This window comes from Scyliorhinus canicula, chromosome 1, assembly GCF_902713615.1.
Source record: "Scyliorhinus canicula chromosome 1, sScyCan1.1, whole genome shotgun sequence".
In the NCBI taxonomy this organism is placed as follows: domain Eukaryota; kingdom Metazoa; phylum Chordata; class Chondrichthyes; order Carcharhiniformes; family Scyliorhinidae; genus Scyliorhinus; species Scyliorhinus canicula.
The window spans coordinates 283,941,946-283,967,393 of NC_052146.1; the positions used below are offsets into that span (position 1 = coordinate 283,941,946).

General features: G+C 45.5%; 1 protein-coding gene across 4 annotated transcripts in view; it reads right to left on the reverse strand.

Moving 5' to 3' along the window:
• Positions 1-25,448, reverse strand: part of ryr2a (ryanodine receptor 2a (cardiac)) — a 936,900-nt gene that overhangs the window by 375,500 nt on the left and 535,952 nt on the right. For all 4 annotated transcript variants that reach the window (XM_038814319.1, XM_038814304.1, XM_038814294.1 and 1 more), the window contains 3 exons: positions 16,296-16,443; positions 2,764-2,972; positions 898-1,072 (listed from right to left, as the gene is read on the reverse strand). In XM_038814319.1, the coding sequence (XP_038670247.1) occupies positions 898-1,072; positions 2,764-2,972; positions 16,296-16,443 (532 nt within the window). The remainder of the gene's footprint in view (positions 1-897; positions 1,073-2,763; positions 2,973-16,295; positions 16,444-25,448) is intronic.

The window sequence follows — 25,448 nt, forward strand, 5'->3', positions numbered from 1 at the left end:
GAGTCTGCTATCTAATCTAATTTCGGCAAACACAGCAGGTTCTCTGCCTCCGCTGCCTCTCATCCTTTTCAGGCCATCCGCTGTGTTAGCAGATGAAGGACACGTCGTGAATATAAAACAGCATATATCAGCTGCTACACGTGGCCCTCTCAACACAACACTCAGGCTGCAAAATGTTCTCAAATTCAATTATTCTTCACTGGATACATTTAATGATTGATGATGAAATAATTGTGTGCCAGAAAAAAAACTGCTGATAGATGCCCTGGTGCGGTAACACAATGGTTGATTTTAACCTTGCTTGCCAGGAGGAAAGGAGTGGGTTTCAAAATGAGGCCCTTGGAAGATCCACGTTCCATGTCCCCAACTCCCTGACATGTTATTGCCTTGGTTTTTGATAGAAGGCATGGGGGAGCGACTATAAATGTGGAAAAGCCAGTGTCTAGTGATGCCACAGTCTTGTGACCATGCAACTGGATGAGGCAGTCAATTAACATTTATTTATAACTAGTTTGCATTTATTTTTCAAATTAGGACATAACGGTGGTAAAGCCTGTGGTGAATGTGGTGAATGTAACTTAGTAATTCACACTGTATTTACCAATACCATTGTAAGCGCAGTAGCATTATCCGACCACTAGGGGGAGCAGCTCTGGGAATGCTCAGGAGTTTGTACAGGGCTCCACCCTTGGCTCCGCCCACGACTCCTCCCCCTGGACTTGGTGTATAAATACCCTTGTCCAGAGCCAGCCTGCAGTTCATCGAGAGTTCAACGGGTAACAGGCTGGCTCTGTAGTAAGTAGATTAAAACCACTGTTCATATCTTAAAGTATGTGTCTAGTGAATTGATGGTTCCATCAAAACCCTTTTCCAAATTGCACATTAGTCCCTGCTTACCGTCAGCAACTTCAAAATCCTTGAATGCAAGTTCAGAGCCCGAGTCATCCAGCAGAACCTCTCCGTTGAGAGTGAATGTCATGGTGTACTCGTTCATGTCCACCAGGCAGCCAACAACATCCCCTGCCTGCCAGGAGCGGCCAAAGTGCTCGTTACCCTGGTGCCAGCGTTGTGCCTGCAGCAAACATCACAGGCAAATGATTACGAGGTGAACAGACAGGTGCAGTTTCCACATGTTGAATGTTAAGCAGAGTTCAATCCGTGCACATCCACTTCCTGCGAATTGTCCAATCATCCAGTGAATAAACATGGTGGCAATTCCATGGAGAAATTCAACACAAGGAGTGAAGGGGCTGTCTTTAACTCCATTAACTTTGGTGATGATTTTTATGTTGTAGGAAGGAATGATGGATGATTTGTCCTTTTAAATTGAAATGGAGGAGAATATCTGCTTTTTTTGGTGTGTGCTCTTTGCTCTCTGGAAAATCTATTGCACTTGGTATGGTCACACCACGGTAAGATATTTCCTCTGCGGTTAGGAATTACAGGTTGGGACAATGTACTGGACCTCAAACTTCCCTCGCGATGGGGAAGCAGTCAACAAGCCCAATTTTCACAGCGGTGAAATTAATAGGCCTGGACGAGAGCTCATTGTCCAATTAAGGTACAGGGCCAATCAGCGGCCTTGAAGCTTGAAAGAAGCTGCAGGCTATGAAGGGGGGTAAGAAAAACACTTCAAAGTGGAGGTGCCTTTTCTCCAACCTTGTTTTTAAAGTTTGAATTTTTAAAAATGGACGTTGCAGCCAGGATATCACTGTGAAGAGGGAATCCCTCTCCACGGTGACCTGGGGTTGCTGCACCATCCAGAGGGGCAGGGTGGACCTCTAGCGCAGCCTGGAGCCCTGGACCCCAAGACGACTACCAGGAGGCCACCCCCAGGCACCTTAACTGGTCCCCTGCATCTGCGGAAACCTTTAATCAGCCTTAAATGTCGAGTCAAGCGTGTTGGCTAACTGCTATCTGCAGATAGTTAGTCCTTCCACCTCCATGAGATTGGCCCAGAGGCATGATAGGGCCAGTGGACTGGCACACCACCTCGCAGGCCGATTATGAGCTCCCACCCACCCACCTCTATTTCTGCCCCAAACATGAGCTCAAGATCCTGCGCATGGCCTCAGCAGTTACTGCTTCAAAATGGGTTATTTTACATGTACTGTTTCACTGAATTGAAAAATGTGGGATCATGACTTCCACACAAAGTTTCTATTCTAAGCTATGCTCATATTCTACAGTGCAATACAGGGGTCGAAAGGACCGAAATGTAGGGGGCGGGTTGGGGGCATGATCTTGCGCACCTCTCATCATCTATTTCAAAACACCCATTGGTAGAGACAGGGAGTACTAATAGGAGGGAGAATGCTGAAGTAAAGAGAAAGAAAATAAATGTGTCAAAAATGGATAATGTACAAAGGAATATTCGGGTGGGGCAGTGGAAAAATTAAAGCACAAGCATTTGGTGATCTTCCGGGCAGGAATAAGGCAGCTTGATCGGGTGGAGTAGGGTGTTCTGCATCTGATCCGTCAACTCTTCCTGATAAATTGTGTGATACTTTTCAATCCCCAAAAATAATGCCATACATCATTTTGAAAAGTTCCCCTCCCCCAAAGAAATCAAGCGTTATCTATTCCTCAAGGCAGCGTTTGTGAACCACAACATGTATTTGATAATATTTCCGCTGTAAAAGACAACTGAAATGTAGAGAGCAAAATGGTTAATGCACTTTATTTTACCATTTTTACTTCTGCCTGACCGCATCGTCTCATGGGCACAGTCCTTGACTAATCTGCTTTGAAGCTTAGACAAACCTTTAAACCGTCAAAAACAAAGGACTGATCATCGGTCCCGAGCTCCTGATCCGGGCGGCAGCCTGGTCTGGTCCAGCCAACGCGCATGTCCTCAGCAGTCACGGCCTCAAACTCAAAGTACCACTTCCCGCTTTTCACGGCGTAGGTTTTCTCAGCACGGAAAATGCGGAATCTCTCTGCCACATTGTTCAACAGATCAGATCTTGCAGCTACAATAAAAACACAACATAAAGAAACAGGTAATTTCTTGTGTGGTGAATGTGATTCACACTATATATAGTTGCCAATATCACTCCATGTATATATGTTCGTTATCTACCCGTTGTAAGATCAATGCTGTATATAGTTGCCAATATAACTCTGTGTATATATGTTCACTGTCCACCATTGTAAGTGCAGTTGCACTATCCGACCACCGGGGGAGTCGCTCTGGGAGTACGCGAGAGTTTGTACTGGGCTCCTCCCTTGGCTCCGCCCAGGACTCCTCCTCCTGGAACTGATGTATAAAGATCAGTGCCTTAGAGCCAGCCTGCAGTTCATCTGGAATTCAACAACGAATAGGCTGGCTCTGTTGTAAGTGTATTTAAGCCTCTGTTCAGATCCAACTACACAAATTGATGGTTCCATCATCTTGCTCCAGTAATAAATGCATGGGTTGGATACAAACAGGGGCCTCAGACAAACTGAAAGGATGAATGTTTCCTCGGCCCAGCGGTTACAAGGTGACAACCAAGTTGGGCATATTCCTGGAGTCTTGGCATTTGATCATGAGATATTTGATCATATGACCACCTCCTGGATCACTCTGTTCATGTATTATAGAAACATCTTCTGAAAGCTGCAGGCTTTGATACCGGTGGTGTTCTTTGTGGTTCAGATCCTAGGATGTTTAGCGTAGTGTTCACAAAGACCAAAACTAGCTTTTATATTAAACAAAGCTAGATATTTATTTACATTACTTAATTGGATTCGACCTCTTACTTCTATGTAATAAACAATTGACAATAAAGATACAATCTGCACTCATCTACCACTAATCTCTACACTAATACAATAACTATGATCTGCTCTCACTCACACTAGCTTCCCTACAATCTTTCTCCTAGCCTTCTCCTCAGCATTCTCCCAGAAGGCTTAGCATTAATGCTTGAAGTTCTGCATCTAACTTCCTCTAGTGGTTGATTCGGACATAACATAACATAACATAACATAACAGTTCTGTACATTTCTCATAATGTCACAATACCCTGAAGCCAATTGAGGCCCTCAACACCCATTTAAGGGCATGATCCCGCTGCTGCCCAAATTCAACTAGCGGGGGTGGTGGTTGGGGGGTGGTAGTGAGGCAGTCGCCATGTAGGATGCCAAGCCTCACTTGTCAGCCACTCAGGGCCTGATCAAAGGATGAGGCATCAGGAAACGGGTGGGCTGTAGGGACGGACAGCCCTTTCCCATTCTTCCAAACCCCCTGTCCCACCTAGGCAGTGGAGCCACCGGCTCCACACAACACTCATCCCGCCCTCACTCACCCGTGGCCTGGATCCTGTGCCGATCCTGGGCCTCTGGTGGGTGCATTGATAACAACAGAGGAGCTTCTGGCCTCCTATTGACAAGCAGCTGTCAGGAGGTGGTGTTTCCACTCCTTGGGTCCTTGATCCCAGGGCAGGCCCCCGCCACTTATTGCCTGACAGGCACTTAATACAGCAAGCCCTCCCCAAAGGAGATGATTCGGGGCTCTTGCCAGCTCTCCTGCTAACTGGCGAGACCCCATAACCTGGATTCAATTCTGCTCAACATTTGCAAAGAAGTAACATAAGACAAAAAAAAAGGAATGTTTAATACTCTTGGAAAGGATCAATATGTTGTTTTAAAAACTGGATCACAAACAAGTTGGTAATAAAGGGACTGCACTGTACTAAATGCCACACTGATCACAGGGAGTATTGAAAGTTGTCCCTTGTACGTATAAATGTGCTTGAACTGCCCTGCAGAAGTACCAGGAACCCTCAATCCAAATTGACAGCCTTACATAACAGCAAGTTAGACCCTTTTGACAAAGAGTCATCGGACTCAAAACATTAGCTCTTTTCTCTCCCTGCAGATGCTGCCAGACCTGCTGAGATTTTCCAGCATTTTCTCTTTGGTTTCAGATTCCTGCATCCGCAGTAATTTGCAGTATTATTTTAGACCCTTTTGCTGTAGGTTTATTTACAGTCAATGCAAAGCAGAAGCAGAAAAACATAATTTCTTAAAAAAACCCAGTTTGATAACACTTTTCATGCGCATTGAACACTTCAAAACACTTCAGCCAATTAAGTACTTTTTTAAGTGTAGTTATGATTATAATGTTAGTTACACGACAGTCAACTGCATCTAAGTTCCCACAACCAGCAACGTGATTATGACCAAGTAATCTATTTTTGAGATGGTGATTTGAGGTGGAAATATTAGCCAGGATATTGGTGATAAATTTCCTGTTCTTCATCGAAATAATAATAATTTCTATCTATCTAAGACGGCAGACAAGGCTTCAGTCTAGCATTGAATCCAAACTATCACACCTCTGACCGTGCCACAATCCCTCAGTGCCTCATTGGAATTCCAGCCTTGATTTTAGTACTCCAGTCCTGGAATAGGATTTGAACCCACGACCTTCTGAAACTGAGGTAAGATGATTCTGACACTCCACAGAACTAAATCTGCACCATGGGCGGAATTCTCCGACCCCCCGGGAATCGGCTGGGGTGGGAATAGCGCCACGCCGGTCGGCGGGCCCCCCGCGGCGATTCTCCGGCCTGCAATGGGCCGAAGTCCCGCCGCTGTCAGGCCTCTCCCGCCGACGTGGTTTAAACCACCTCTGGTGCCGGCAGGAGCAGGCAGCGCGAGCGAGCCCCGGGGTCCTGGGGGGGTGTGGGGCGATCTGACCCTGGGGGGGTGCCCCCACGGTGGCCTGGCCCACGATCGGGGCCCACCGATCGGCGGGCGAGCCTGTGCCGTGGGGGCACTCTTTTTCTTCCACCGCCTCCACGGCATCCACCATGGCTGAGGCGGAAGAGACCCCCTCCACCACGCATGCGCCGGGGTGACGTTAGCAGCTGCCGATGCTCCGGACTCACGCCGATCTGCGAAGGCCTTTCGGCCAGCCGTGGCGCCGGTCGGCAGGGCGCCAACTACTCCGGCGCGGGCCTAGCACCTTTGGGGAGGCCCGACGCCGGAGTGGTTCTTGCCACTCCGGTACGCCAGGACCACCCCGCCCCGCCGGGTAGGGGAGAATCCCGGTCCATATCCTGAAATCATAGAATGGTCACAGCACAGGAGGAGGACAATCAGCTCATCATGTCTGCGCTGGCTCCAAACAGTAGCACCTCAGCCAATCCTACACTCCATATTTCCCCAAATCCCATCTTACCCAGTCCGAAACTCGACCTTCCCTCAAACCCCATTTTAGTCAGCTCTGCACTCCACCTTTCCCCAAATCCCAACTCATGCATTTATACTCTGCCTTTCCGCAAATCCCACCTCAGCCAGTCCCACACTCCTCATTTCCCTTAAAGCCCTGCAACCTTTCTCTCTTTTCAGGTGCTTATCCAATAAGCTTTTTAAAACCGTGAAAGACTGTGCTTCCATCACTCTCTTAGGTAACGCATTCCAACTGCTAACCTCTCGCTGTGTAAAAAGGCTTTTCCCTTTTATTGCAGGGTGGCACGGTAGCACAAGGGTTAGCACTGCTGCTTCACAGCACCAGGGTCACAGGTCCGATTCCCCACTGGGTCACTGCCTGTGTGGAGTCTGCACGTTCTTCCCGTGTCTGCGTGGGTTTCCTCCGGGTGTTCCGGTATCCTCCCACAAGTCCCGAAAGACGTGTTGTTAGGTAAATTGGGTATTCAGAATTTTCCCTTGGTGTACCCGAACAGGTGCCGGAATGTGGCGACTAGGGGATTTTCACAGTAACCTCATTGCAGTGTTAATGTAAGCCTAATTGTGACATCAATAAAGATTATTATGATTCTGCCATTCAACATAATTTGGTGTTGTCCGATTTTCAACCCATCTGTCACAGTAACAACTTCTATTCATTTTCTCTGATTAGAACCCGCCTCAGTTTGAACACCTCTATAAAACCTCCACTTAACCTTACTTCTCGGAGGAGAACAAGCCCAGCTTCTCCAATCTAACCACATAACTGAAGTCCTTTGTCCCTAGAACCTTTCATGTATATCTTTTCTATACCCTCTCTAAAATCATACACATCCTTCCTGAAGTGTGGTCCCCAGAATCTGATACAGTGCTCCAGTTCAAACCAAGCTAATGTTTTAATAAAGGTTCATCGTAACTGCTTCGCTTTCGTAGTCTATTCTTCCATTTAAAAGGACCAGGGTTCCATATGCCCCATCACCTTCAATGATTTGATACATATACCCCAAATCACTCTGGCCTTTTACCCTTTAATTTATGTTGAGTGAAGAATTATTTTTCTCTCACTTTTCCAAATAGCTGATATTTGACTCTGCCAATTCATTCTTACCACATGGCCTGCAAGAGGGGGCGGGCAGCTGATTGTGCAAGATCTTATACATAATTACATATGCATCCATGCGGAGCACAACAAATCTCAACGTTCGTGGAGGGGGCGGGGGGGCAGGAAGCCGCAGGGTTTGCAGGGCTGGGTGCCATATATGAAGAGCACAGAGACAGGCCCCCTCCCTTATCCCCTCAGCCTGCCTTCTGGGTCCAGCCTCTGTTCCATCCTTTCACTCTGGTCTCCCTCCAGCCTTTGCACAACTTGTGCTACTGGCGCTCATGATGAGTAAAGTTATGTGAGGTCCCCAAGAAGGCAAAAGCAGCATCTACTGACCTCAAAGCCAGGGAAGAAGTGAAGCTCACCAATGCACACTACGTATATAAAAACATAAAAGTTGAACTTCTAATTTCCTGCTGGCGGTAACTTAATTAAGAGCGGGAACTTAATTCCGGAGAGGTGGCCTATTAATGTTCACTCATGACATGCTATGCATGCTAAAGGCTTTCCTGACATTGTTCATCAGGAATCTCAATCCGCCTTTAGAGTTCTGAGAAAAGAATTGTGACAGTTCCGCCCTCGGGAAATTGACTGGAAGATCCGCCCCTGGTGTGGCACAGGTGCCCAAAAATGTCGCCCTTCAATTTAAGAAGCTCAAATTTTCATTCCCTCCCAAAGAAAAAAAATCAGCTCACTGTATTGCGACTTACTACATATATTCACAATTTTAAAAAAGCTAATCGTGAGGAGGCGTTGAGCTAAAGTCAAAACATTTCCATTACCGCAGCTAATTTTGGAGCATTGCTGGGGTCGGCCTGACGTTAATCGGCCACCTCCTCTCACAGCTTCCCTCCCCAATGGTGTTGCATGAGGAAAGCCAAGATAAAATATCTCACAAAATAAGTGGAAATGTTAGAACACAGAAATCGCATGTCAGGTTATACACTGGATCTCACTCAGCTTTAATATAAATTTAAGTATGTATGAAAATGGAAAAATAAGGTGGAAACGAGTGATGCTATTTGGCCCATCGCACTCACAGAAATGTTTGACTAATCAGAACATTTAATTGTCTTTTAAACTAACTAATATTGTGTTGAATTGTAGGCTTTTTCGTTCAATGCAACTCTCTGACAGGCTGCATAAATTTACCAGTGCTTTAATAAGGCACACCGAGAGATAGACTGCTCACATAAACTAGCGCAAATCACCTGTTAAATTCCTTGGCAGATATCCATCTTGACCATCATGTAGCTTTTATTGAATTAACAGAATGCATGCAGGCACTGTTGCTATGTTAACAATGCACTTCTCCCCCATTACTAGCCAGGTAGAAATTTTATTCGTTCTGAGAAGTCAGAGAAAGTGATCTTGTGAAAGGAATCGTTTTTCGTCGATTCATTCAGATCTCACATTTAACCACACCTTAATCCACTCCATATTAATAATTGCGTTGTCAACATTTCTAAATCTGTCAGTATAAACTTTTGAAAGATTCCGTTAGAACGAGTGTTGAAAAGTAACATTTTAAATGTTCCAAATGTACACTTATTCTGCAGGCTAAAGAAATGCCTGAAGAATAATCAACGCCTGTGGATTTGAGATCGTTGTGTGTTGAAGGCTAACTCGAGTAAAGATTTATGAAATCAGTTCCATCAATATTCACGCTATCCATTAGACTAGTGAATGCTATGCACCACCTTCTTCAATCATTATCTCCTGACAGAGAGAAAGAGAAAGTCTTTAAATTTCAGCAAAAAAATATTGTCAGAAATTAACCCTCCTCAACTCAATAAGGCAATCAATCAATCTTCAGATGCCGAAGGCTAACGATGATACATCACTTTAAGCAGAGCAAAACCAAGTCCCCCCTCTCTGTCCCAATTTCCTATACATGAGTCAAAATGACAATTTTGTTTAGGAAAGTAATTTGGTGCGATTACTTAGAAAAAGCAATCTAAGGCATAAAACAGTTCAACCCACTACGCATGTGGACAACCGGTCCACAGCAGATACCATCTCCCTGGCCCTACACTCATCCCTAGAGCATCTCGACAAAAGGACTCCTACGTAAAACTTCTATTCATTGACTACAGCTCTGCCTTTAACATCACAATCCCAGCCAAGCTCTTATCAAAGCTCCAAAATTTAGGACTTGGATCCTCCCTGTGCAAATAGGATCCTCAGCTTCCTGACCCATAGACCACAATCAGTACAGATAAACAACGACACCTCCTCCACAATATTCCTCAAAATTGGAGCCCCGCAAGGCTGCGTATGTAACCCCCTACCATACTCCCTATACACACACAACTGTGTGGCAAAATTTGGCTCCAACTCCATCTACAAGTTTGCTGATGGCACGACAGTAATGGGTCGGATCTCAAACAACGATGAGTCAGAGTACAGGAGGGAAACAGAGAACCTAGTGGAGTGGTGCAAAGATAACAATCTCTCCCTCAATGTCAGTAAAACTAAAGAGCTGATCATTGACCTCAGGAAGCAAAGTACTGTACACATCCCTGTCTGCATCAATGGTGCCAAGGTGGAGATAGCTGACAGCTTCAAATTCCTAGGTGTATACATCATCAGCAATCTGTCCTGGTTCACCTACGTCAACCCTACAAGCAAGAAAGCAGGACAGTGCCTGTACTTTCTCAGGAAACTAAGGAAATTCGGCATGTCCATATTGACTCATCAATTTTTACCGACCCTGGTTCGATTCCCGGCTTGGGTCACTGTCTATGCGGAGTCTGCACATTCTCCCTGTGTCTACGTGGGCTTCCTCCGGGTGGTCCTGTTTCCTCCCACAAGTCCTAAAAGACGCGCTATTAGGTAATTTGGACATTCTGAATTCTCCCTCTGTGTACCCGAAAAGGCGCCGTAATGTGGCGACTAGGGGCTTTTCAAAGTAACTTCATTGCAGTGTTAATGTAAGACTACTTGTCTATAAAGATTATTATTATTATAGATGCACAATAAAAAGCATCCTATCTGGCTGCATCACAGCCTGGTATGGCAACTGCTCAGCTCAATACCATAAGAAACTACAGAGAGACGTGAGCACAGCCCAGTCCATCATGCAAACCCGCCTCCCATCCATTGACTCTGTCTACGCCTCCCGCTGCCTTGGAAAAGTGGGCAGCATAAAGAAAGACCCATCCCACCTGGGTTATTCACTCTTCCAACTTCTTCAATCGGGCAGGAGATACAAAAGTTTGAGAACACACATGAACAGACTCAAAAAGAGTTTCTTCCCCGCTGTTACCAGACTCCTGAATGATTCTCTCATGGACTGAACTGATTTCTTCACACATCTTCTCTACTGAGCAGTACTGCACTCTGTATGCTTCACCTGTTGCCTGTGCCTATGTATTTACAGTGTGTATATAGGTATATTCTGTAGTTTTTTTTGTCATGTATGGAATGGGCTGTCTACTGTACGCAGAACAATACTTTTCACTGTACTTCGGTACACGTGACAATAAAATAAATCCAATCCAATCCAAATAATCCCTGGGTGAGTGAGGGTGGGATGGGGATCACCAGCTTGGGGAAGGGATGGATGTCATAAGGGCAGGACACGAGTGTAGTTTCTGCAGTACTCCACCCCACTTTCTCGATGCTGGGGCCCTCAATCAAGCACTGGCTGCCATTGAATGAGGGACTTTCCCTAACAGACCGCAACAGGTTATGCTTGTCGGTCTTCCCGCATGGCGGGCCCCACCCACTCCTGGGTGAATGACATTGGTGGACAATGAGGCCCTGAAGCTGGCATTAATTGTTGTCCACGAGCTTTCCCTTCCCAGACTCAATCAGGTAAAGGTGGGGAAAGTGGTGGTGTATCCATCTCACAGCCTCCCTCCCGATCAAATGGTGCGCCCACCTCTGAACACAATGTGTGCAGCCCATATGGCCCTGGGAAAACCTCAATGGCCCCTGTTAATGAGCTCTTAATCTGCTCCTCAAATGCCTTAATTATTCTTAAATGGGATTGGTTGGATCTCATCCATCCCCTTCCCACCCCTGGAGGGATCCAGAAATTTCAAATCAATGGAAAGATCATCGACCTGAGAAGATCGGCCTGATTTTAACTCTACATACGAACATGCAAATTAGGAGCAGGAGTCAGCCACTTGACCCTTCGAACCTGTTCCATCATTCAACAAGATCATAGCTGATCTGCTTGTAACTTCGACCCCACATTCCGGGACTATCTTTCACCCCTTTGTTAACCAAGAATCTATCTCGCTCTGCCTTAAAAACATTCAAAGACTGCTTCTGCTGCCTTTTCTGGAAGAGAGTTCCAGAGGCTCACGCCTCTGAGAGAGAGAAAGAAAATCTCCTCATCTCTGTCTTAAACTGTGCAAATGAATGGGTTTTAACTTGGTTTCTTCTCTCCTCAGATGCTGCCAGACCTGTTGAGAATTTCCAACGTTCTCTGGTTTTATATGCTGGCATCAGATTTGACAAATTGTGTAATTATTGTGTTACAGCAATTACCACTTGGCAAATCGATCAGCACAGCAGTTCCAATTACAAACATACTTCTGTACCACGCACATTAACATCTCAAATAAACAGCAGAGTGACTGATTGTTCTGGAAACTGCAGATGCTCCTACTATTTTTAAACAACTTATTTCCTGCTATTTCTTCATTGGTAATCTGTTTTCAGGGATCATGCACAGTGGTTTTCCCTCTGAAATTCCCTTCATTTCAGATAATTTTGAACTTTTCTGCCCCACTATGCAATAAACTCTACTTACTACAATTTCAAAATTTGCATTTTTTTTTCCTGACCCATTACCAAAACAAAAAGGGGGAACTAAATCTGCACAAATAAGTATTTATCTAATTTTTGATTGGCACATCTCTCCTTACTGTGAAAGAAGATGGGACCTTGCCAGCGATTAAGGAGAGGGAGACCTTACCGATGATCCCGGGAGAGCTGCAGCAGCAGCATTCTGATACTAGGACACCCTTTCATCCCTGAGGAGTGGAAACTGTCAGAAAGATTAGGTCCTGCCCCTCTCAGGTCTAGCGAAAATCCCAATCCTCTTTAAAAAATTCACCAAGTGCTATCAAATGGCACAAAAACCCCGATCTTGGTAAAAGAAAAATTCTAAGTGCCATTATATGTAATATCAGGTTCACTCCTCGCGCCCACGGGAACCACTCCAGTTTACCTGCCGGTCTCAGGAATCATGTCCCATATTTTTTTTTTAATATGTTTTTGCTAATTTAGTTCTTCTGGTCTGTCCATGAAAAAAAAATCAATAAGAGCTAGCACTCAGATACAAAAAGGAATCAGAATGGTGACTATAATGTTGGACTTTACTTCAGAGGACTGGATTCTAAAGGGGCAGAAGTCATTGTTCGTTTGAGAACCCTTCTGGGGTAAGTATTGTTTTGGGTATCGCACGTCAGGTAGGTTCTATGAAGCTTGGAGGGGGTGCGGTGCAGATTTACTGGAGTGATATCAGGACTTATGGGTTAAATGATGAGGACAAGTTGGAGAATTTTGGCTTTTACTTCCTTGAATTTGGAAGGTCAAAAGAGTCAAATAGTCAAATTGAATGTTGAGAATGGTCAAATAATTCCACTAGGTAGAGACCATTCACTCCAGTGGAAGAATTCAGAACATGGTGACCCCAATTAAATCACACAGAATTTATTTACACTAAAGGCAGTGGAAATCTAGAATTATCCCATCAAGAATAATTTGGATGTAGGGTCAATTAAAATGTTCATCATTAAGACTAATGGACTTCTGTTGATTTCTGTGTTCAAGTGATATGAATTAAAGGAGTGTAAATAGGGTTGAGGGACAGATCAGCCAAGATCTAATTCAATGGTGGAATAGGCCTGGGTTAAGGAAAGGTCGAGTGGGTTGGGCCACGGTAGCACAGTGGTTAGCATAGTTGCTTCACAGCTCCAGGGTCCCAATTTCGATTCCCAGCTTGGGTCACTGTCTGTGCGGTGTCTGTACGTTCTCCCGTGACTGGTGAGTTTCCTCCAGGTGCTCCAATTTCCTCCCACAGTCCAAAGATGTGCAGGTTGAGTGGATTGGCCATGCTAAATTGTCCTTGGTGTCCAAAAGGTTAGGTTGGCTTATGGGGATGAGGTTGACTTAAGTGGAGTGCTCTTTCCAAGGACTGGTGCAGACTCGATGGGCCAAATGGCCTCCTTCTGCACTGTGAATTCTATGATCCACTGAAGTTAGAAGAATGGCAGGTGATCTTATTGAAGCATATAGGGTTCTGACAGGAAGTTTGTTTCCCTTCGTGGGACGATCCAGAACCGGAGGCACAGTTTCGAAATTCGGATTTGTTTTGTTCATTTGTGGGATGTGGGTGTCACTGGCTGGGCCAGCATTTATTCCCCATCCCTAAACTGTCTCCATTTAAGGTAGAGATGAGGAGGAATTTCTTCTCTTAAAGGGTTGTCGGTCGATGCAATTCTCCTTCGCAAAGAGCAGTGGATGAAGAGTCATTGAATGTAATCAAGGCTCGGGTAGGCAGGCTTTCGATTGACAGGGGAGTGAAGGGTAATTGGGTGGGGGGGGGGGGGTGCTGGCAGGAGAGTGGAGTTTAAATCACATTCAGCTTAGTCATGATCTTATTGAATAGTGGAGCAGATTCGAGAGGCTGAATTTCTACTCTTGCTCTTATTTCTTACGATATTACACAAAAGACTGTTCCTATCCTTATATCCCTTTGGATAAGAACACTAATTCATTAATCACATTAATATTTGAACAGCATTAGCAGAAAAACAAGCAAGGGCATTTTTCCTTGAAATTCGTTTTTTCTATTGGAGGGCAGTCCACATGGGGTAAAATGCTCTGTCAGCCACCATGTAATTAAACTTAACGCTCTAACTTGGCTAATTAGGAAGTTCTATTTTACCTCATGATTAGCAAGTGCACCAGCCTATTTGAATAGGCTTGATTTAAAGTCCACTGAACAGCACATTTAGCAGGGTATTTCGTTGTGCCTACTGTGCCGAGAAACATCATGCTATTCAACGGCACTGTCTTTTTTTTTGGTTTCAGAGAGATTCTCGCTGCCAAGGCCACACCTGGAGGGGTTTCCTGCTGGCGACTTCGCAGATCGGGATCTTTTCCCCGCAATCCCTCCCCTTTCAGCCCCCCTCAACGTGGTAGCTTGCGGATGCCCCTAGGAACTCCCATACCCCCCTCTACCTGGAAAGGCCCTTGGCAGTGCCATCCTGGCACATAGATATATAGATACATAGAATATAGGAGCAGGAGGAGGCCTTTTGGCCCTTCGAGCCTGCTCCGCCATTCATCACAATCGTGGCTGATCATCCAACTCAATAGCCTAATCCTGTTTTCTCCCCATAGCCTTTGATCCCATTCTCCCCTAGTGCTATATCCAGCCGCTTCTTGAATATATTCAAAGTTTTAGCATCAACTACTTCCTGTGGGAATGAATTCCACAGGCTCACCACTCTTTGTGTGAAGAAGTGTTTCCTTGGGCGAAATTCACCGAAGACCTTCGTGACGCCCTTGACCGGCGGGCAAAAACGGCGCTGGTGACTCCGGCGTCGGGGCCCGCTTATAAGCCCTAAATCTCCTGTCCCGAAAGGGCCAGCAGCGGAGTGACGCTGTACGCGTCAGTTTCACCCGCTGCGGAAGTGGCGCGTCGGTTGACGTCGGGCGACATCATCAACGCCGCCCAGCGTTGGAGGGGGGTAGGGATGGGGGGGGGGTAGGGGTGGGGGGGAGAGGGGGGTGTGGGGGTAGGGGTGGGGGTAGAGGTAGGGGGGGTGGGGGTAGGGGTGGGGGGGTAGGGGGGTCGGGGTAGGGGTAGAGGTAGGGGGGTAGGGGTAGGGGGCAGCGGCGTGCAGAGAGGGGGGGCGACGGTGCGTTGGCCCCGGGCATCCATTGGATGGGGGCATCAGCAGATCTTCCTCAAGGCTCCCCTTCCTCCCAGCTGCCTTGTCTTTGTTTGAGAGAGAGAGAGAGAGAGAGAGAGGGAGATTGTGGGGACAGACAGAGAGAGAGAGACAGAGAGAGGGTATCCCGTCCGTCCTCTGGCTGAGAGCAGGGCTTTGGTGAGTATATTGTAATCTGCCTAAACCCAGGAATATTGCCTGGTTAGAATGCAGAGGGAAATGCTGGGATCCCGGGGTGGGAAATGTGTCTGGATTTGTCTATTTCAGCTTCATCCTCTGCGATTTCAGGTCAGTTTCACAACAACAGGAAAAACGCGCGGAGAGAGAGGGATCTAGATGGCGATGTCTCAGAAGATTCCGCAGAATCTCACAAAACGTTTCAAGCATCGTCAATCTCACGAGACGCCTCTCGCGAGGTTCAACAGCCTTGCCCTGATGCCAAGTCGGGCGTGACAAGGCCGCTGAGCCGAGACCTTTGTTGCTTCAATAAATATGAAGTAATCAAAAAAAAAAATAAACATTCGGTTGCGGTTTGGACTTGGGACCAGAACTAGTGCCAGTACAGTCAATGCTAAACCCTGTTATGAAAGAAAAATTACACTGTCCATTGAGCAACTGGCAAGTTCCTGAATGATGATCTGTCATTTGGTCAGTTTGGTCAGATTGCAGAAATGTCGATGCAATCAGCCGTCTGCTGGCTTTCACTTTCAGTCTCTCTCATTATAATAGCATGCTGATTTTGTTCCTGTTGACGGAGGGAATATCCTGATGTGGAAGGCACATGTTTGCCCTAGGTGACAAAAAAAATCATATTCACAGGCATCTCCTAACATTCTGCACATGAGGGAGCATGGCAGAGGATGGACTGCTAATATCCATCCATCTTCTCAGCTCAGGGTTGGTATGGGACAGGAAGAAGTGAGGAAAGAGGCAACAGCATATATATTAGAAAAGCACTGACCAAACTTAACAATAATCAGTAACTAGTTTCCACTGTGAATACTTTTATCAATAATCTCTGATCATTGAACGCTTTGGCATATCATGTTAGAAATTATCAAAGAGCAAAAGAAGAAAGTGATAAGATGTACCATGGTCCTGGTCCGGTGCCTCTAAGTTATATCCATATCCTAGAAGGGTACGAACGGCCTCACGCAGGCTGTCCTTGTTGGATTTTTTTGTGCGCTCATCCAATAGGGTATATGGAACCAGACGGGGGTTTCTTCTGTTTTTGACATCCTGTGACAAAAGAGACAAATTTAGAAATCAAAACAAAAAGAAATTGCACAGGTTAAGGTCAAACATACGGCAGTCTGGGTAATTAAGTGTCACATTGGAGAAGGTAGGTCTTCCAGGGTGATTCAGAGATATGGGGAGCAGACGGGAGTGTGGGAATTGAAGATGAAGATCGGCCATGATCAGAGTGGATGGTAGAACAGGCTCGACAAGTCTTCTCCTGCTCCCATTTCACATCTACCTATGGTATAGGGAGATTGTGTTTGCCTTGTATCCAATCTGCTCCAAAGTCTATGGGGTGGCAGTGAGATAAACATGAGACCCTGGAGCATCAAATGTGTTGCATCAAATGTCTTTGTACCATCAGTTTCTCACAAGCAAATCTCCTGACTTCAGTGTGTGTCTGCATGAAGGGGAACTGGGCAGAAAAACAGACAATGGCTACAAGGATGCAGGGAAAATGGCTGATCATTCTGAGCTGTTCCTCAGTTCTACCCAGCAGCCTGTTTCAGAGCAGCAATGGTGTAACACAGTAGGGCGGCACAGTGGCGCAGTGGTTAGCACTGCTGCCTCACGGCGCCAAGGGCCATGGGTTCGATTCTGGCCGGGGCCCGGGTCACTGTCCGTGTGGAGTTTTCACATTCTCCACGTGTCTGCGTGGGTCTCACCCCCACAACCCAAAAGATATGCAGGGTAGGTGGATTGGCCACGCTAAATTGCCCCTTAATTGGAATAATTGAAAAGAAAAAGTTAATGGTATAACAGAGTGAATGATGTGCACAGCTGGAGAAAGCACACGTCACAGGGAGATCATCAAGGAAGTAAAAGCGGATCTGCCGATCACTCATTTGGTTGAAGCAATATTTAAATCAGCCAGGCGGGTGTGAAGCTCCCAGTTTTTTATTATACAATGAAAACAGAAAATGCTGGAAATACACAGCAGGTCTGGCAGCATCTCTGGAGTGAGTGACAAGAGGGCAGAATGTTACCGTCCCATGGGAGTGGGGCAGAGCCGTAAAATGTGCTTTGTCCTTCAAAAGTCCATTGGTGCCAGCGGGACCAGAAAACCCCAGTCGGATTATGTTACATCTCTGCACTTTTCCACTAACATCTCAAAGGTTTAAAAGTACTGTCACAGTCTGGGAAGGGAGAAGTCATAAACGTTTGGGATTTTCCCTAGCAGGAACAAACCAACCGCCACTGCACATTATGGACTCAAATCTCGGTTTGGCTGGGGGTTATCATGCCGGTAGCGTAGAGCACCCGGCTCTAGCTGCCTATATGGCCCAGAGAATTGCCGGGTCTGTGGCCGCGCAGGCGCATGGTGGCGGCCCGCAGCAGCCGCAACATGCTACATGGCAGAGGCCGCTCGCGAATCCGGCCCGCGAAATAGTGCCCCCTCTTTGGCCGGCACGCGCACCTCAGACCACCCCCCCCACAGTGCCCCCAGCCCCTGATAAAGACCCCCCGCCCTGCACGCGGATCAGCCCTCCCTCGACTATGGCGGCGCTAGACTGAGTCCGCAGCCATCACGCCGAGTTCCCGATGGATGAGACCATACATAACCAACGCTTTCAGGAACTCAGCCGGTTAGGGGAGGAGCATCGGGGGGGGGGGCTCAGTCAATGTCCTGAGGCCGTCAATATGCAGCTTTGGAAGGGGCGGAGCATCGCGAAAGCAGCACCGCCCCCAATTCGGTCAGGAACTTTTGATTCTCCGGCCCATCCCCGAACACGATTTCAGCATCGGCGACCAGAGAATCCGGCCCATGAGGTGCACAAAGAAACTTGAGAGAAATGTCAGAATGATACATATGCTCTGCGTGTTAATTTGCAAAATTAAGTCACTTATGATAGTATCATATAAAAGTTACAGCAGAAGGCCATTCAGCCCATCTTATCCATGCCAGCTCAATAACGCTGAGGTGCCCTTTCTAATCCCACCTTCCTGCACCCAGTCTATAACCCTGTAGCTTGGAGCACTTAAGGTGCAGATCCAGGTACTTTTTAGGGTCTCTGCCTCCACCACAAACTTGGGCAGCGAATTCCAGATTCCCACTACCCTCTGCGCAAAAATATTCTCCCTCATGTCCCCTCTACACATTCTGCCACTTATCTTGAATCTATGTCCCCTGGTTCTAGAATTCTGTACCAAAGGAAACAATTTTATCCTGTCCACTCTATCTCTTCCCTTCATAACTTTGTACACCTCAATTAAGTCACCCCTCAGCCTTCTTTGTTCCAACGAAAATAACCCCAACCTATCTAATCTCTTCTCGTAGCTTCACTTTTCTAGCTCTGGCAACATTCTTGTAAACCTCCTCTGCACTCTCTCCAGAGCAATAACATCCTTCCTGTGATGTGGTGACCAGAACTGCATACAATACTCCAGTTGTGGCCTCATCAGTGTCTCATACAATTCCAACATTTTATCCTTACTTTTATATTCTATACCTCTCTTTTAACTTTTCCTCCAGATTATACTTATTCATTCTGGTATGGATTTCACTTGAATTTCCAAAAGGCATTCAATATGGTGCCACGCAAAAGATTAATACACAAGGTTCATGGAGTTGGGATATTATATTGAGATGGAGGATTGTTTTATGGACAGAAAGCAGAGAGTAGTGATAAATGAGGCATTTTCAAGTTGGCAGGCTGTGACTAGTGGAGCCTCATTGGTTTGAAAACTTACAAAGTACTTAAAAGTAGAGGCAGGTAAGATGTTTCCCTTGGTTGGAGAATATAGAACCGGGGGGGGGGGGGGGGGGGGCACAATTTTAAAATAAGGGGGATACCAGTTGGGATCACGATGAGGAGAAATTTCTTTACACAGAAGGTTGGGAATTTTTGGAATTCTCTATCCCAGAATGCTGTGGAAGCTCAGTCATTGAGTATGTTCAAAGGAGCGATAGATATATTTCTGGTTAACAATAACAAAAAGGGTTATGGGAACAGTGGGTTTAAAAGGCACTGGTGTCTGATCAGTCGCGATCATATGAAATGGCGGGAGCAAACTCAATGGGCTGAATGTCCTCCTCCTGTTCCTATCTATATTAATGACTTAAACAAGGAGACAGAGCGTAATGTATCTGAGTTTAGTGACGATTCAAAGCTGGGTGGGAATACAAGTTGTGAGGAAGATACAAAGAGGTTGCAAAAAGATATAGTGGCAGGTGTATTATAATCTGGGTAAGTGTGAGATCCTTCACTTTAATCCTCAGAATAGAAAAGCAGAACACTTTTTAACAGGTGTGAAACCTGTAAATGTTCAGTGCTGGAGTCTCAGCTGTTCAGAGAGTCTTGTGTGTACATGCACATGGAACATAAAAAGTTAGCATGCATGTACAGCAAGCAAATAGAAAGCAAATGGCATGGATTGAGAATTGTTTGTTAGACAGAAAATAGAGGATACGAATAAATGGGTCATTCTCAGGTTGGAAGTCTGTGACTAGTGGGGTATCGCAAGGATCAGTGTTTAGGGCCCAGCTGTTCACAGTCTATGACAATGATCAGGATGTGGGGATCAAATGCAATATTTCCAAGTTTGCTAATGGCACAAACTAGGTGAGAATGTGAGTATGAAGAGGGTACAAAGAGGTTTCAAGGGGATTTAGACAGGCTAAGTGAGCGTGGCAGATGGAATATAGTGTGAAAAAATGTGAAGTTCTCCACTTTGGTAAGAAAAATAGAAATGCAGAATATTTCTGAAATGGGAAGAGTTTGGGAAGTGTCAATGTCCAAAGGGACCTGGGTGTCTTTTTTCAGAAGTCAATGAAAGCTGACATGCAGGTGCAGCAAGTAATTAGGAAGGCAAATTATATGTTGACTTGAGTACAGGAATAAAAAAGTGCTGTTGCAATTGTATGAAGAATGACAGGAATTCACATTGAAACATACAACATTATTACAGGGTTTGGCAGGGTAGATGCAGGAAGGATGTTTCCCCAGACTGGGGGGAAATAGGCATAGAACGGGAAACCCCATTGACAGGAGCAGGGTCTTCACCAGCCAATGGTGGGCCTCCTCTGCAAAGCTTAACGCGGGGGGCACGGAGAATCCTGCTCGCATTCTCGAAATCATCTGTCCAACCTTCCGTAATTGGTGAAATTTTAGGTCGAGTTTTTTAAAATTTGAATCAGTTTTCTAACTAAATTCTAAGAAAACCTGTCAAACCCTCATAACACTCCAAAGTCCTTTATGGCCAATATATTGCTTTTGAAGAGCAGTGGCTGTTATAGATGCAAACATATCACCCAATAATTGTGCAGCAAGGTGCCACAGCCAGCGACTGAAGAGTCAAATAATGGCTTCATATCTTTGGTATAACGTGGGTGTGAGAAGAAAATTGGGCAGAACCCAGGAATGTCAAATCTCTGCCCAAAATAGCTGGTGCTGCCAGTACTCACATGGGTCTGTGTTGGGCAATACTCCAGCCTAATCTTAGCTCCTGGCATCAGAGGAGACAGGGCCAATGTCAAAGTTTTCTCATGCTTGGGTTCCCATGGTTTCTGTTTCCCTTGAAGCCAGCAACCTTGACACTCTCATAATCTGGCATCAAGATCGATTTAAACATGGTGGTGGGCACCAAGATCCCCACATTTGGTAGATCCTTGCACAAATTTCTAACTCAGCACATCCATAAAGAGGGTCATTCAGTTGCAGAGTTTGACCTTTTGTAGGAGTACTGGTAATCGACATGCAGCCCTCAAGCATCTTATTTTTACCTTCACCCCCCCCCCCCCCTCAAGCTCATGCTTTTGCTAATGCCCAATTGATATATTTGGATGAGAAAATGAGGTTGATTGTGAAGGGACTGTGGCTGGAATATAGGGGGACAAATTGTTCTTCTTCGAATCAGGCTATGGGACTGTTCTAGCAATGAATCAGCACAAACAAGGTAAGTCAAACGTCCTCCCACAATGCTGTAAACTCTAAAGTTCTCCGAGTCATTTGCATTATAAATTGACTTCTAACGGAGGCAACCATCCCAGAAGGTAATTTGATTAAACAATAGAATCACTGTGGTCGGCAGCTTGTAACTGAGAGAGGATTCCTGCAATTATAGAACGCAAAGAGATCCCTCTATAGTTCATCCTCCACCCCAAAACCAAAGGCCTAGTTGAAGAGAGAGTTTTTAAGAGGTTTTCACAAGAAAGATCCAAGGGCAGGGGCATAACAGCTGAAAGATTGAATTTGAGAATTTAATAGAGGAAACATGGGACAAATTTATATCCTGCAGTTAATGAAACACAAGCTGCTGTAACCTGACACGTTCTTTCACCTCATATGTCAAGAAAAATTGTTGCTGCATCAACCAACGGACTAAAGAATTTCCTTTTGCTCAGAAATGAAAAAAGGAACTAAAGCTGAACATTGAATGTCAGGAAGGAGTTTGGAGTTTGGGGTGAACCACAGAGGTATCGCTCTGGAGAAGATCATCCAAATCGGGTTGGCAAGGCCATGGAGGAAAGGAAAATGAGGGTGAGAGTCTTGAAATCAATTTTCTGGGAGACAGGTATTCAGAGAGCTGGGCAAGGGTGGAGTTAGAGGATGCGAGAGGTGGGGGTGGTGCTGAATGTATGGTATCTTGTTATCTTGTGCGACAAAGAGTTCAGACCTAAGAGTTCTGGATTTGTGGAAGTTTGTTTCATTCAAGGGGAGCACAAAATAAAGGAATCCTCAAGCCGATGAAAGCTTAGACGAAGGTTCCACCAACAATAGGGAGGCAGAGCCATGAATGGACAGTGTTGCAGAGGATAGACGATGACATACAAGGCAACAAGCACAGGGAGGAAATGGCAGCTCAGGTTCAGACAGACCTCTGCGATTGTCCATTATTATATCAGCTAAATGGATTAAATTGGTGTCAGGCCCGTATTCGGAGTGGTGAGAGTGAAAGGGGATGGTTTCCATTTTGCCGATTAGACTTCAGTCACATAGACAGCTACTGCTAATATCTCATTTTGTTCAACATAATAGGAAATGTCACAACAAGGAAATTCACTCCTTCACAGTACCAGATGCATTTTACAGCCCTTCAACTATTAGCAGACAGAGTGCAGTAGGGGATGACTTATAATACACTTTTTAATCAAATAGAGTGTATTTTTAATGGAGATTATTCATATGAGTTGGAAGATCCATCATTCTAATATTTCAAGTCCTTTAAACTATGATCTTGAAGATACCTTCTGAGCCCTAATGATTTCTTTGTGACAGATAAATGATTTGCTTCATTTAAATAGCACACATTTTTCATGTACATGAGAAGTCTTATTGTAACACAACAGTTTGCATTTATATGTATAATTAATCAAAGCACTTCATGCATATTAATGTCCATGTCTACATTTAAATATGAGCTTCTGTTCTAATCACATTCTCAAGGACAGCATATATCACTGATATTCACTTTTCAAAAAAATGTACCATAAAAAGATGTGATAGAACTCAAAAGATACATTTATGATTCAGGTAAATGTAGTCATCTCTAAAAACAGGTCATTAAGTCCAACTAACAGTTCGTTCTTTATGAATGTCAACCCCACTTGCCCGTCTTCTTAACCGTCTTCGAAGACGAGTGCCACCAAGAGAGAAAGGAAGATGCAGGAAGTACAGCTTTTAGAGGTGTGTGCCGCTCTCAAACCGTTATTCAGCACTGAAGATGGCTGGAAGTGGCAACATCATGAAGGAGTGCAGTCCAGACCATCACACCAATGGACAAGGGACATGGGACTGCACGGGACATTTGCCTTGCTGTTTTCTGTGTGCGCATTTGGTTGTAGTAGTTCAGTCTGACAATCAGTTTGGAAAGAATGTGAGGGTCCTTGAGAGGGTGGAAAGGAGATGTTGAGTTTGAGGAAGCATCCAAACAGGAGTATAAGGGAACGAAGATTTAAAAAAAAAAATTTATAATACCCAATTTTTTCCCAATTAAGGGACAATTTAGCGTGGCCAATCCACCTAACCTGCACATCTTTGGGTTGTGGGGGTGAAACCCAGACAGACACGGGGAGAATGTATAAACTCCACAGTACAAACAGGGACTAGTGACCCAGAGCCAGGATTCGAACCTGGGTCCTCAGCGCCGCAGTCCCAGTGCTAACCACTGTGCCACATGCCGCCCCAAAAGATTTATTGACGTAGAACAAAAGCTCTACATACACTGGTACCAGAAGGGACTACCCACGCTAGCCCACACTCAGACTGGGGATATTCTTTCATGATTATCTCCCTGCTGGTGAGGAAGCTCCGCCCCTCAGCAGGGAAGCTCGGGCTCGACAAGACTCATGGACAGTATAATAGGCCCCGGCCCAGCCCGGCCCAGTCCCGCGGGTCTCGTGTAGGTTACAACAGGGAATTTACCAGAATGCTTCCCGGGATGGGTGTCTTTAGTTATGATACATTGGAACATTTGGGGTTGTTCTCTTTGGAGCAGAGGAGGTTGAAGGGCGATTTGATTGAGCTGTACTAGGTTTAGATAGGATAGACAAAGAAAGGCTGTTCCCATCAGCTGATGGCACAGGAACATGGGGACACAGATTTAAGCTTTTTGATGTAGGGGGATGAGAATGTAGAGGATGGGAATATTACTATATAAATGTAAGTAATTAAGTCTGTCCGTCTTTCTTCCTTTTCAATCATGGAAAACATGAAAGAAAATAATTTTCTGTATTTGTAAACAAAACCAGCACTAGTTACATAACTTTTTGATGTAGGGGGAATGTGAGGAAAACATTTTTTCACAGCAAGTGGTAATAGAACATACAGTGCAGAAGGAGGCCATTCGGCCCATTGAGTCTGCACCGACCCACTTAAGCCCTCACTTCCACCCTATCCCTGTAACCCAACATATCCTGACCTTTTTTGGTCACTAATGGCAATTTATCATGGCCAATCCACCTAACCCGCACACCTTTGGACTGTGGGAGGAAACCGGAGCACCCGGAGGAAACCCATGCAGACAGGGGGAGAACGAGCAGACTCCGCACAGACAGTGACCCAGCAGGGAATCGAACCTGGGACCCTGGCACTGTGAAGCCACAGTGCTAATCACTTGTGCGACCGTAATGGCCTGGAGCTTGCTGCACACAAGGCTGGTGAAAGTGGAGACGATCGATGATTTCGGAAGTAAATTGGATGGGATATAAACTTGTAGGGAAATGGGACTGACTGGACTGCTCTACAGAACGCCGGCATAGAGCCAATGGAAACAACGGCTTCCTCCTGTGCCATAATGACTCTCGGAGCAATCTCCTGATTACAGCTTACTTGGCTTATTGGACATGATGCCTTGGTTGCTGTGTTTCCCTATATTGCGACACATCAACAAGTGTTTCATTAGCTGTGAAGGGTTTTGGGCAGAGGATGGGAATGTTACTATATAAATGCAAGTAATTAAGTTTGTCCGTCTTTCTTGCTTTTCAATCATGGAAAACATGAAAGAAAATAATTTTCTGTATTTGTAAACAAAACCAGCACTAGTTACATAACTACCACCAATTCTATCAGTCAAATCTGATTGCATTGAATCTGCTGCTCACATATACTGGCACATAATGACTCTGGAAATTTATTGCTTTGCCAGTACCAATTATGGAGGACTAACTGCCAAGTAATTCACTGCACAGAGCTCCTCTCAGCAAGACAGAAGTATTTTTAGTACTCCTTTGGCAACCGTGAAATCGTACAGGAAATCAACACCACAGAAACATCTTCCAGAAGGGGAATTAATGGCTGAGAAACAGAGTAACTGCTTTCAAAATGAAACACTCAAAATATTCGGGGCTGCACTTTCAAGGAATATTCAAAGCAGAGGCCTTTTAGCCCATCAAGATTGTTCCGCCTTTCAATTCCATCATGGTAGATCCAGAGGTGGACTTTCAATGAAATACATAGCGCTGGATCACGGCCAACGGGGGGGGGGCTCCCATACCAAGGGGTGACCGCTGCGTGGGAACACCAATAAGAGCCTGAATTTGCAGATAGGCTCAATGAGCCTATTAA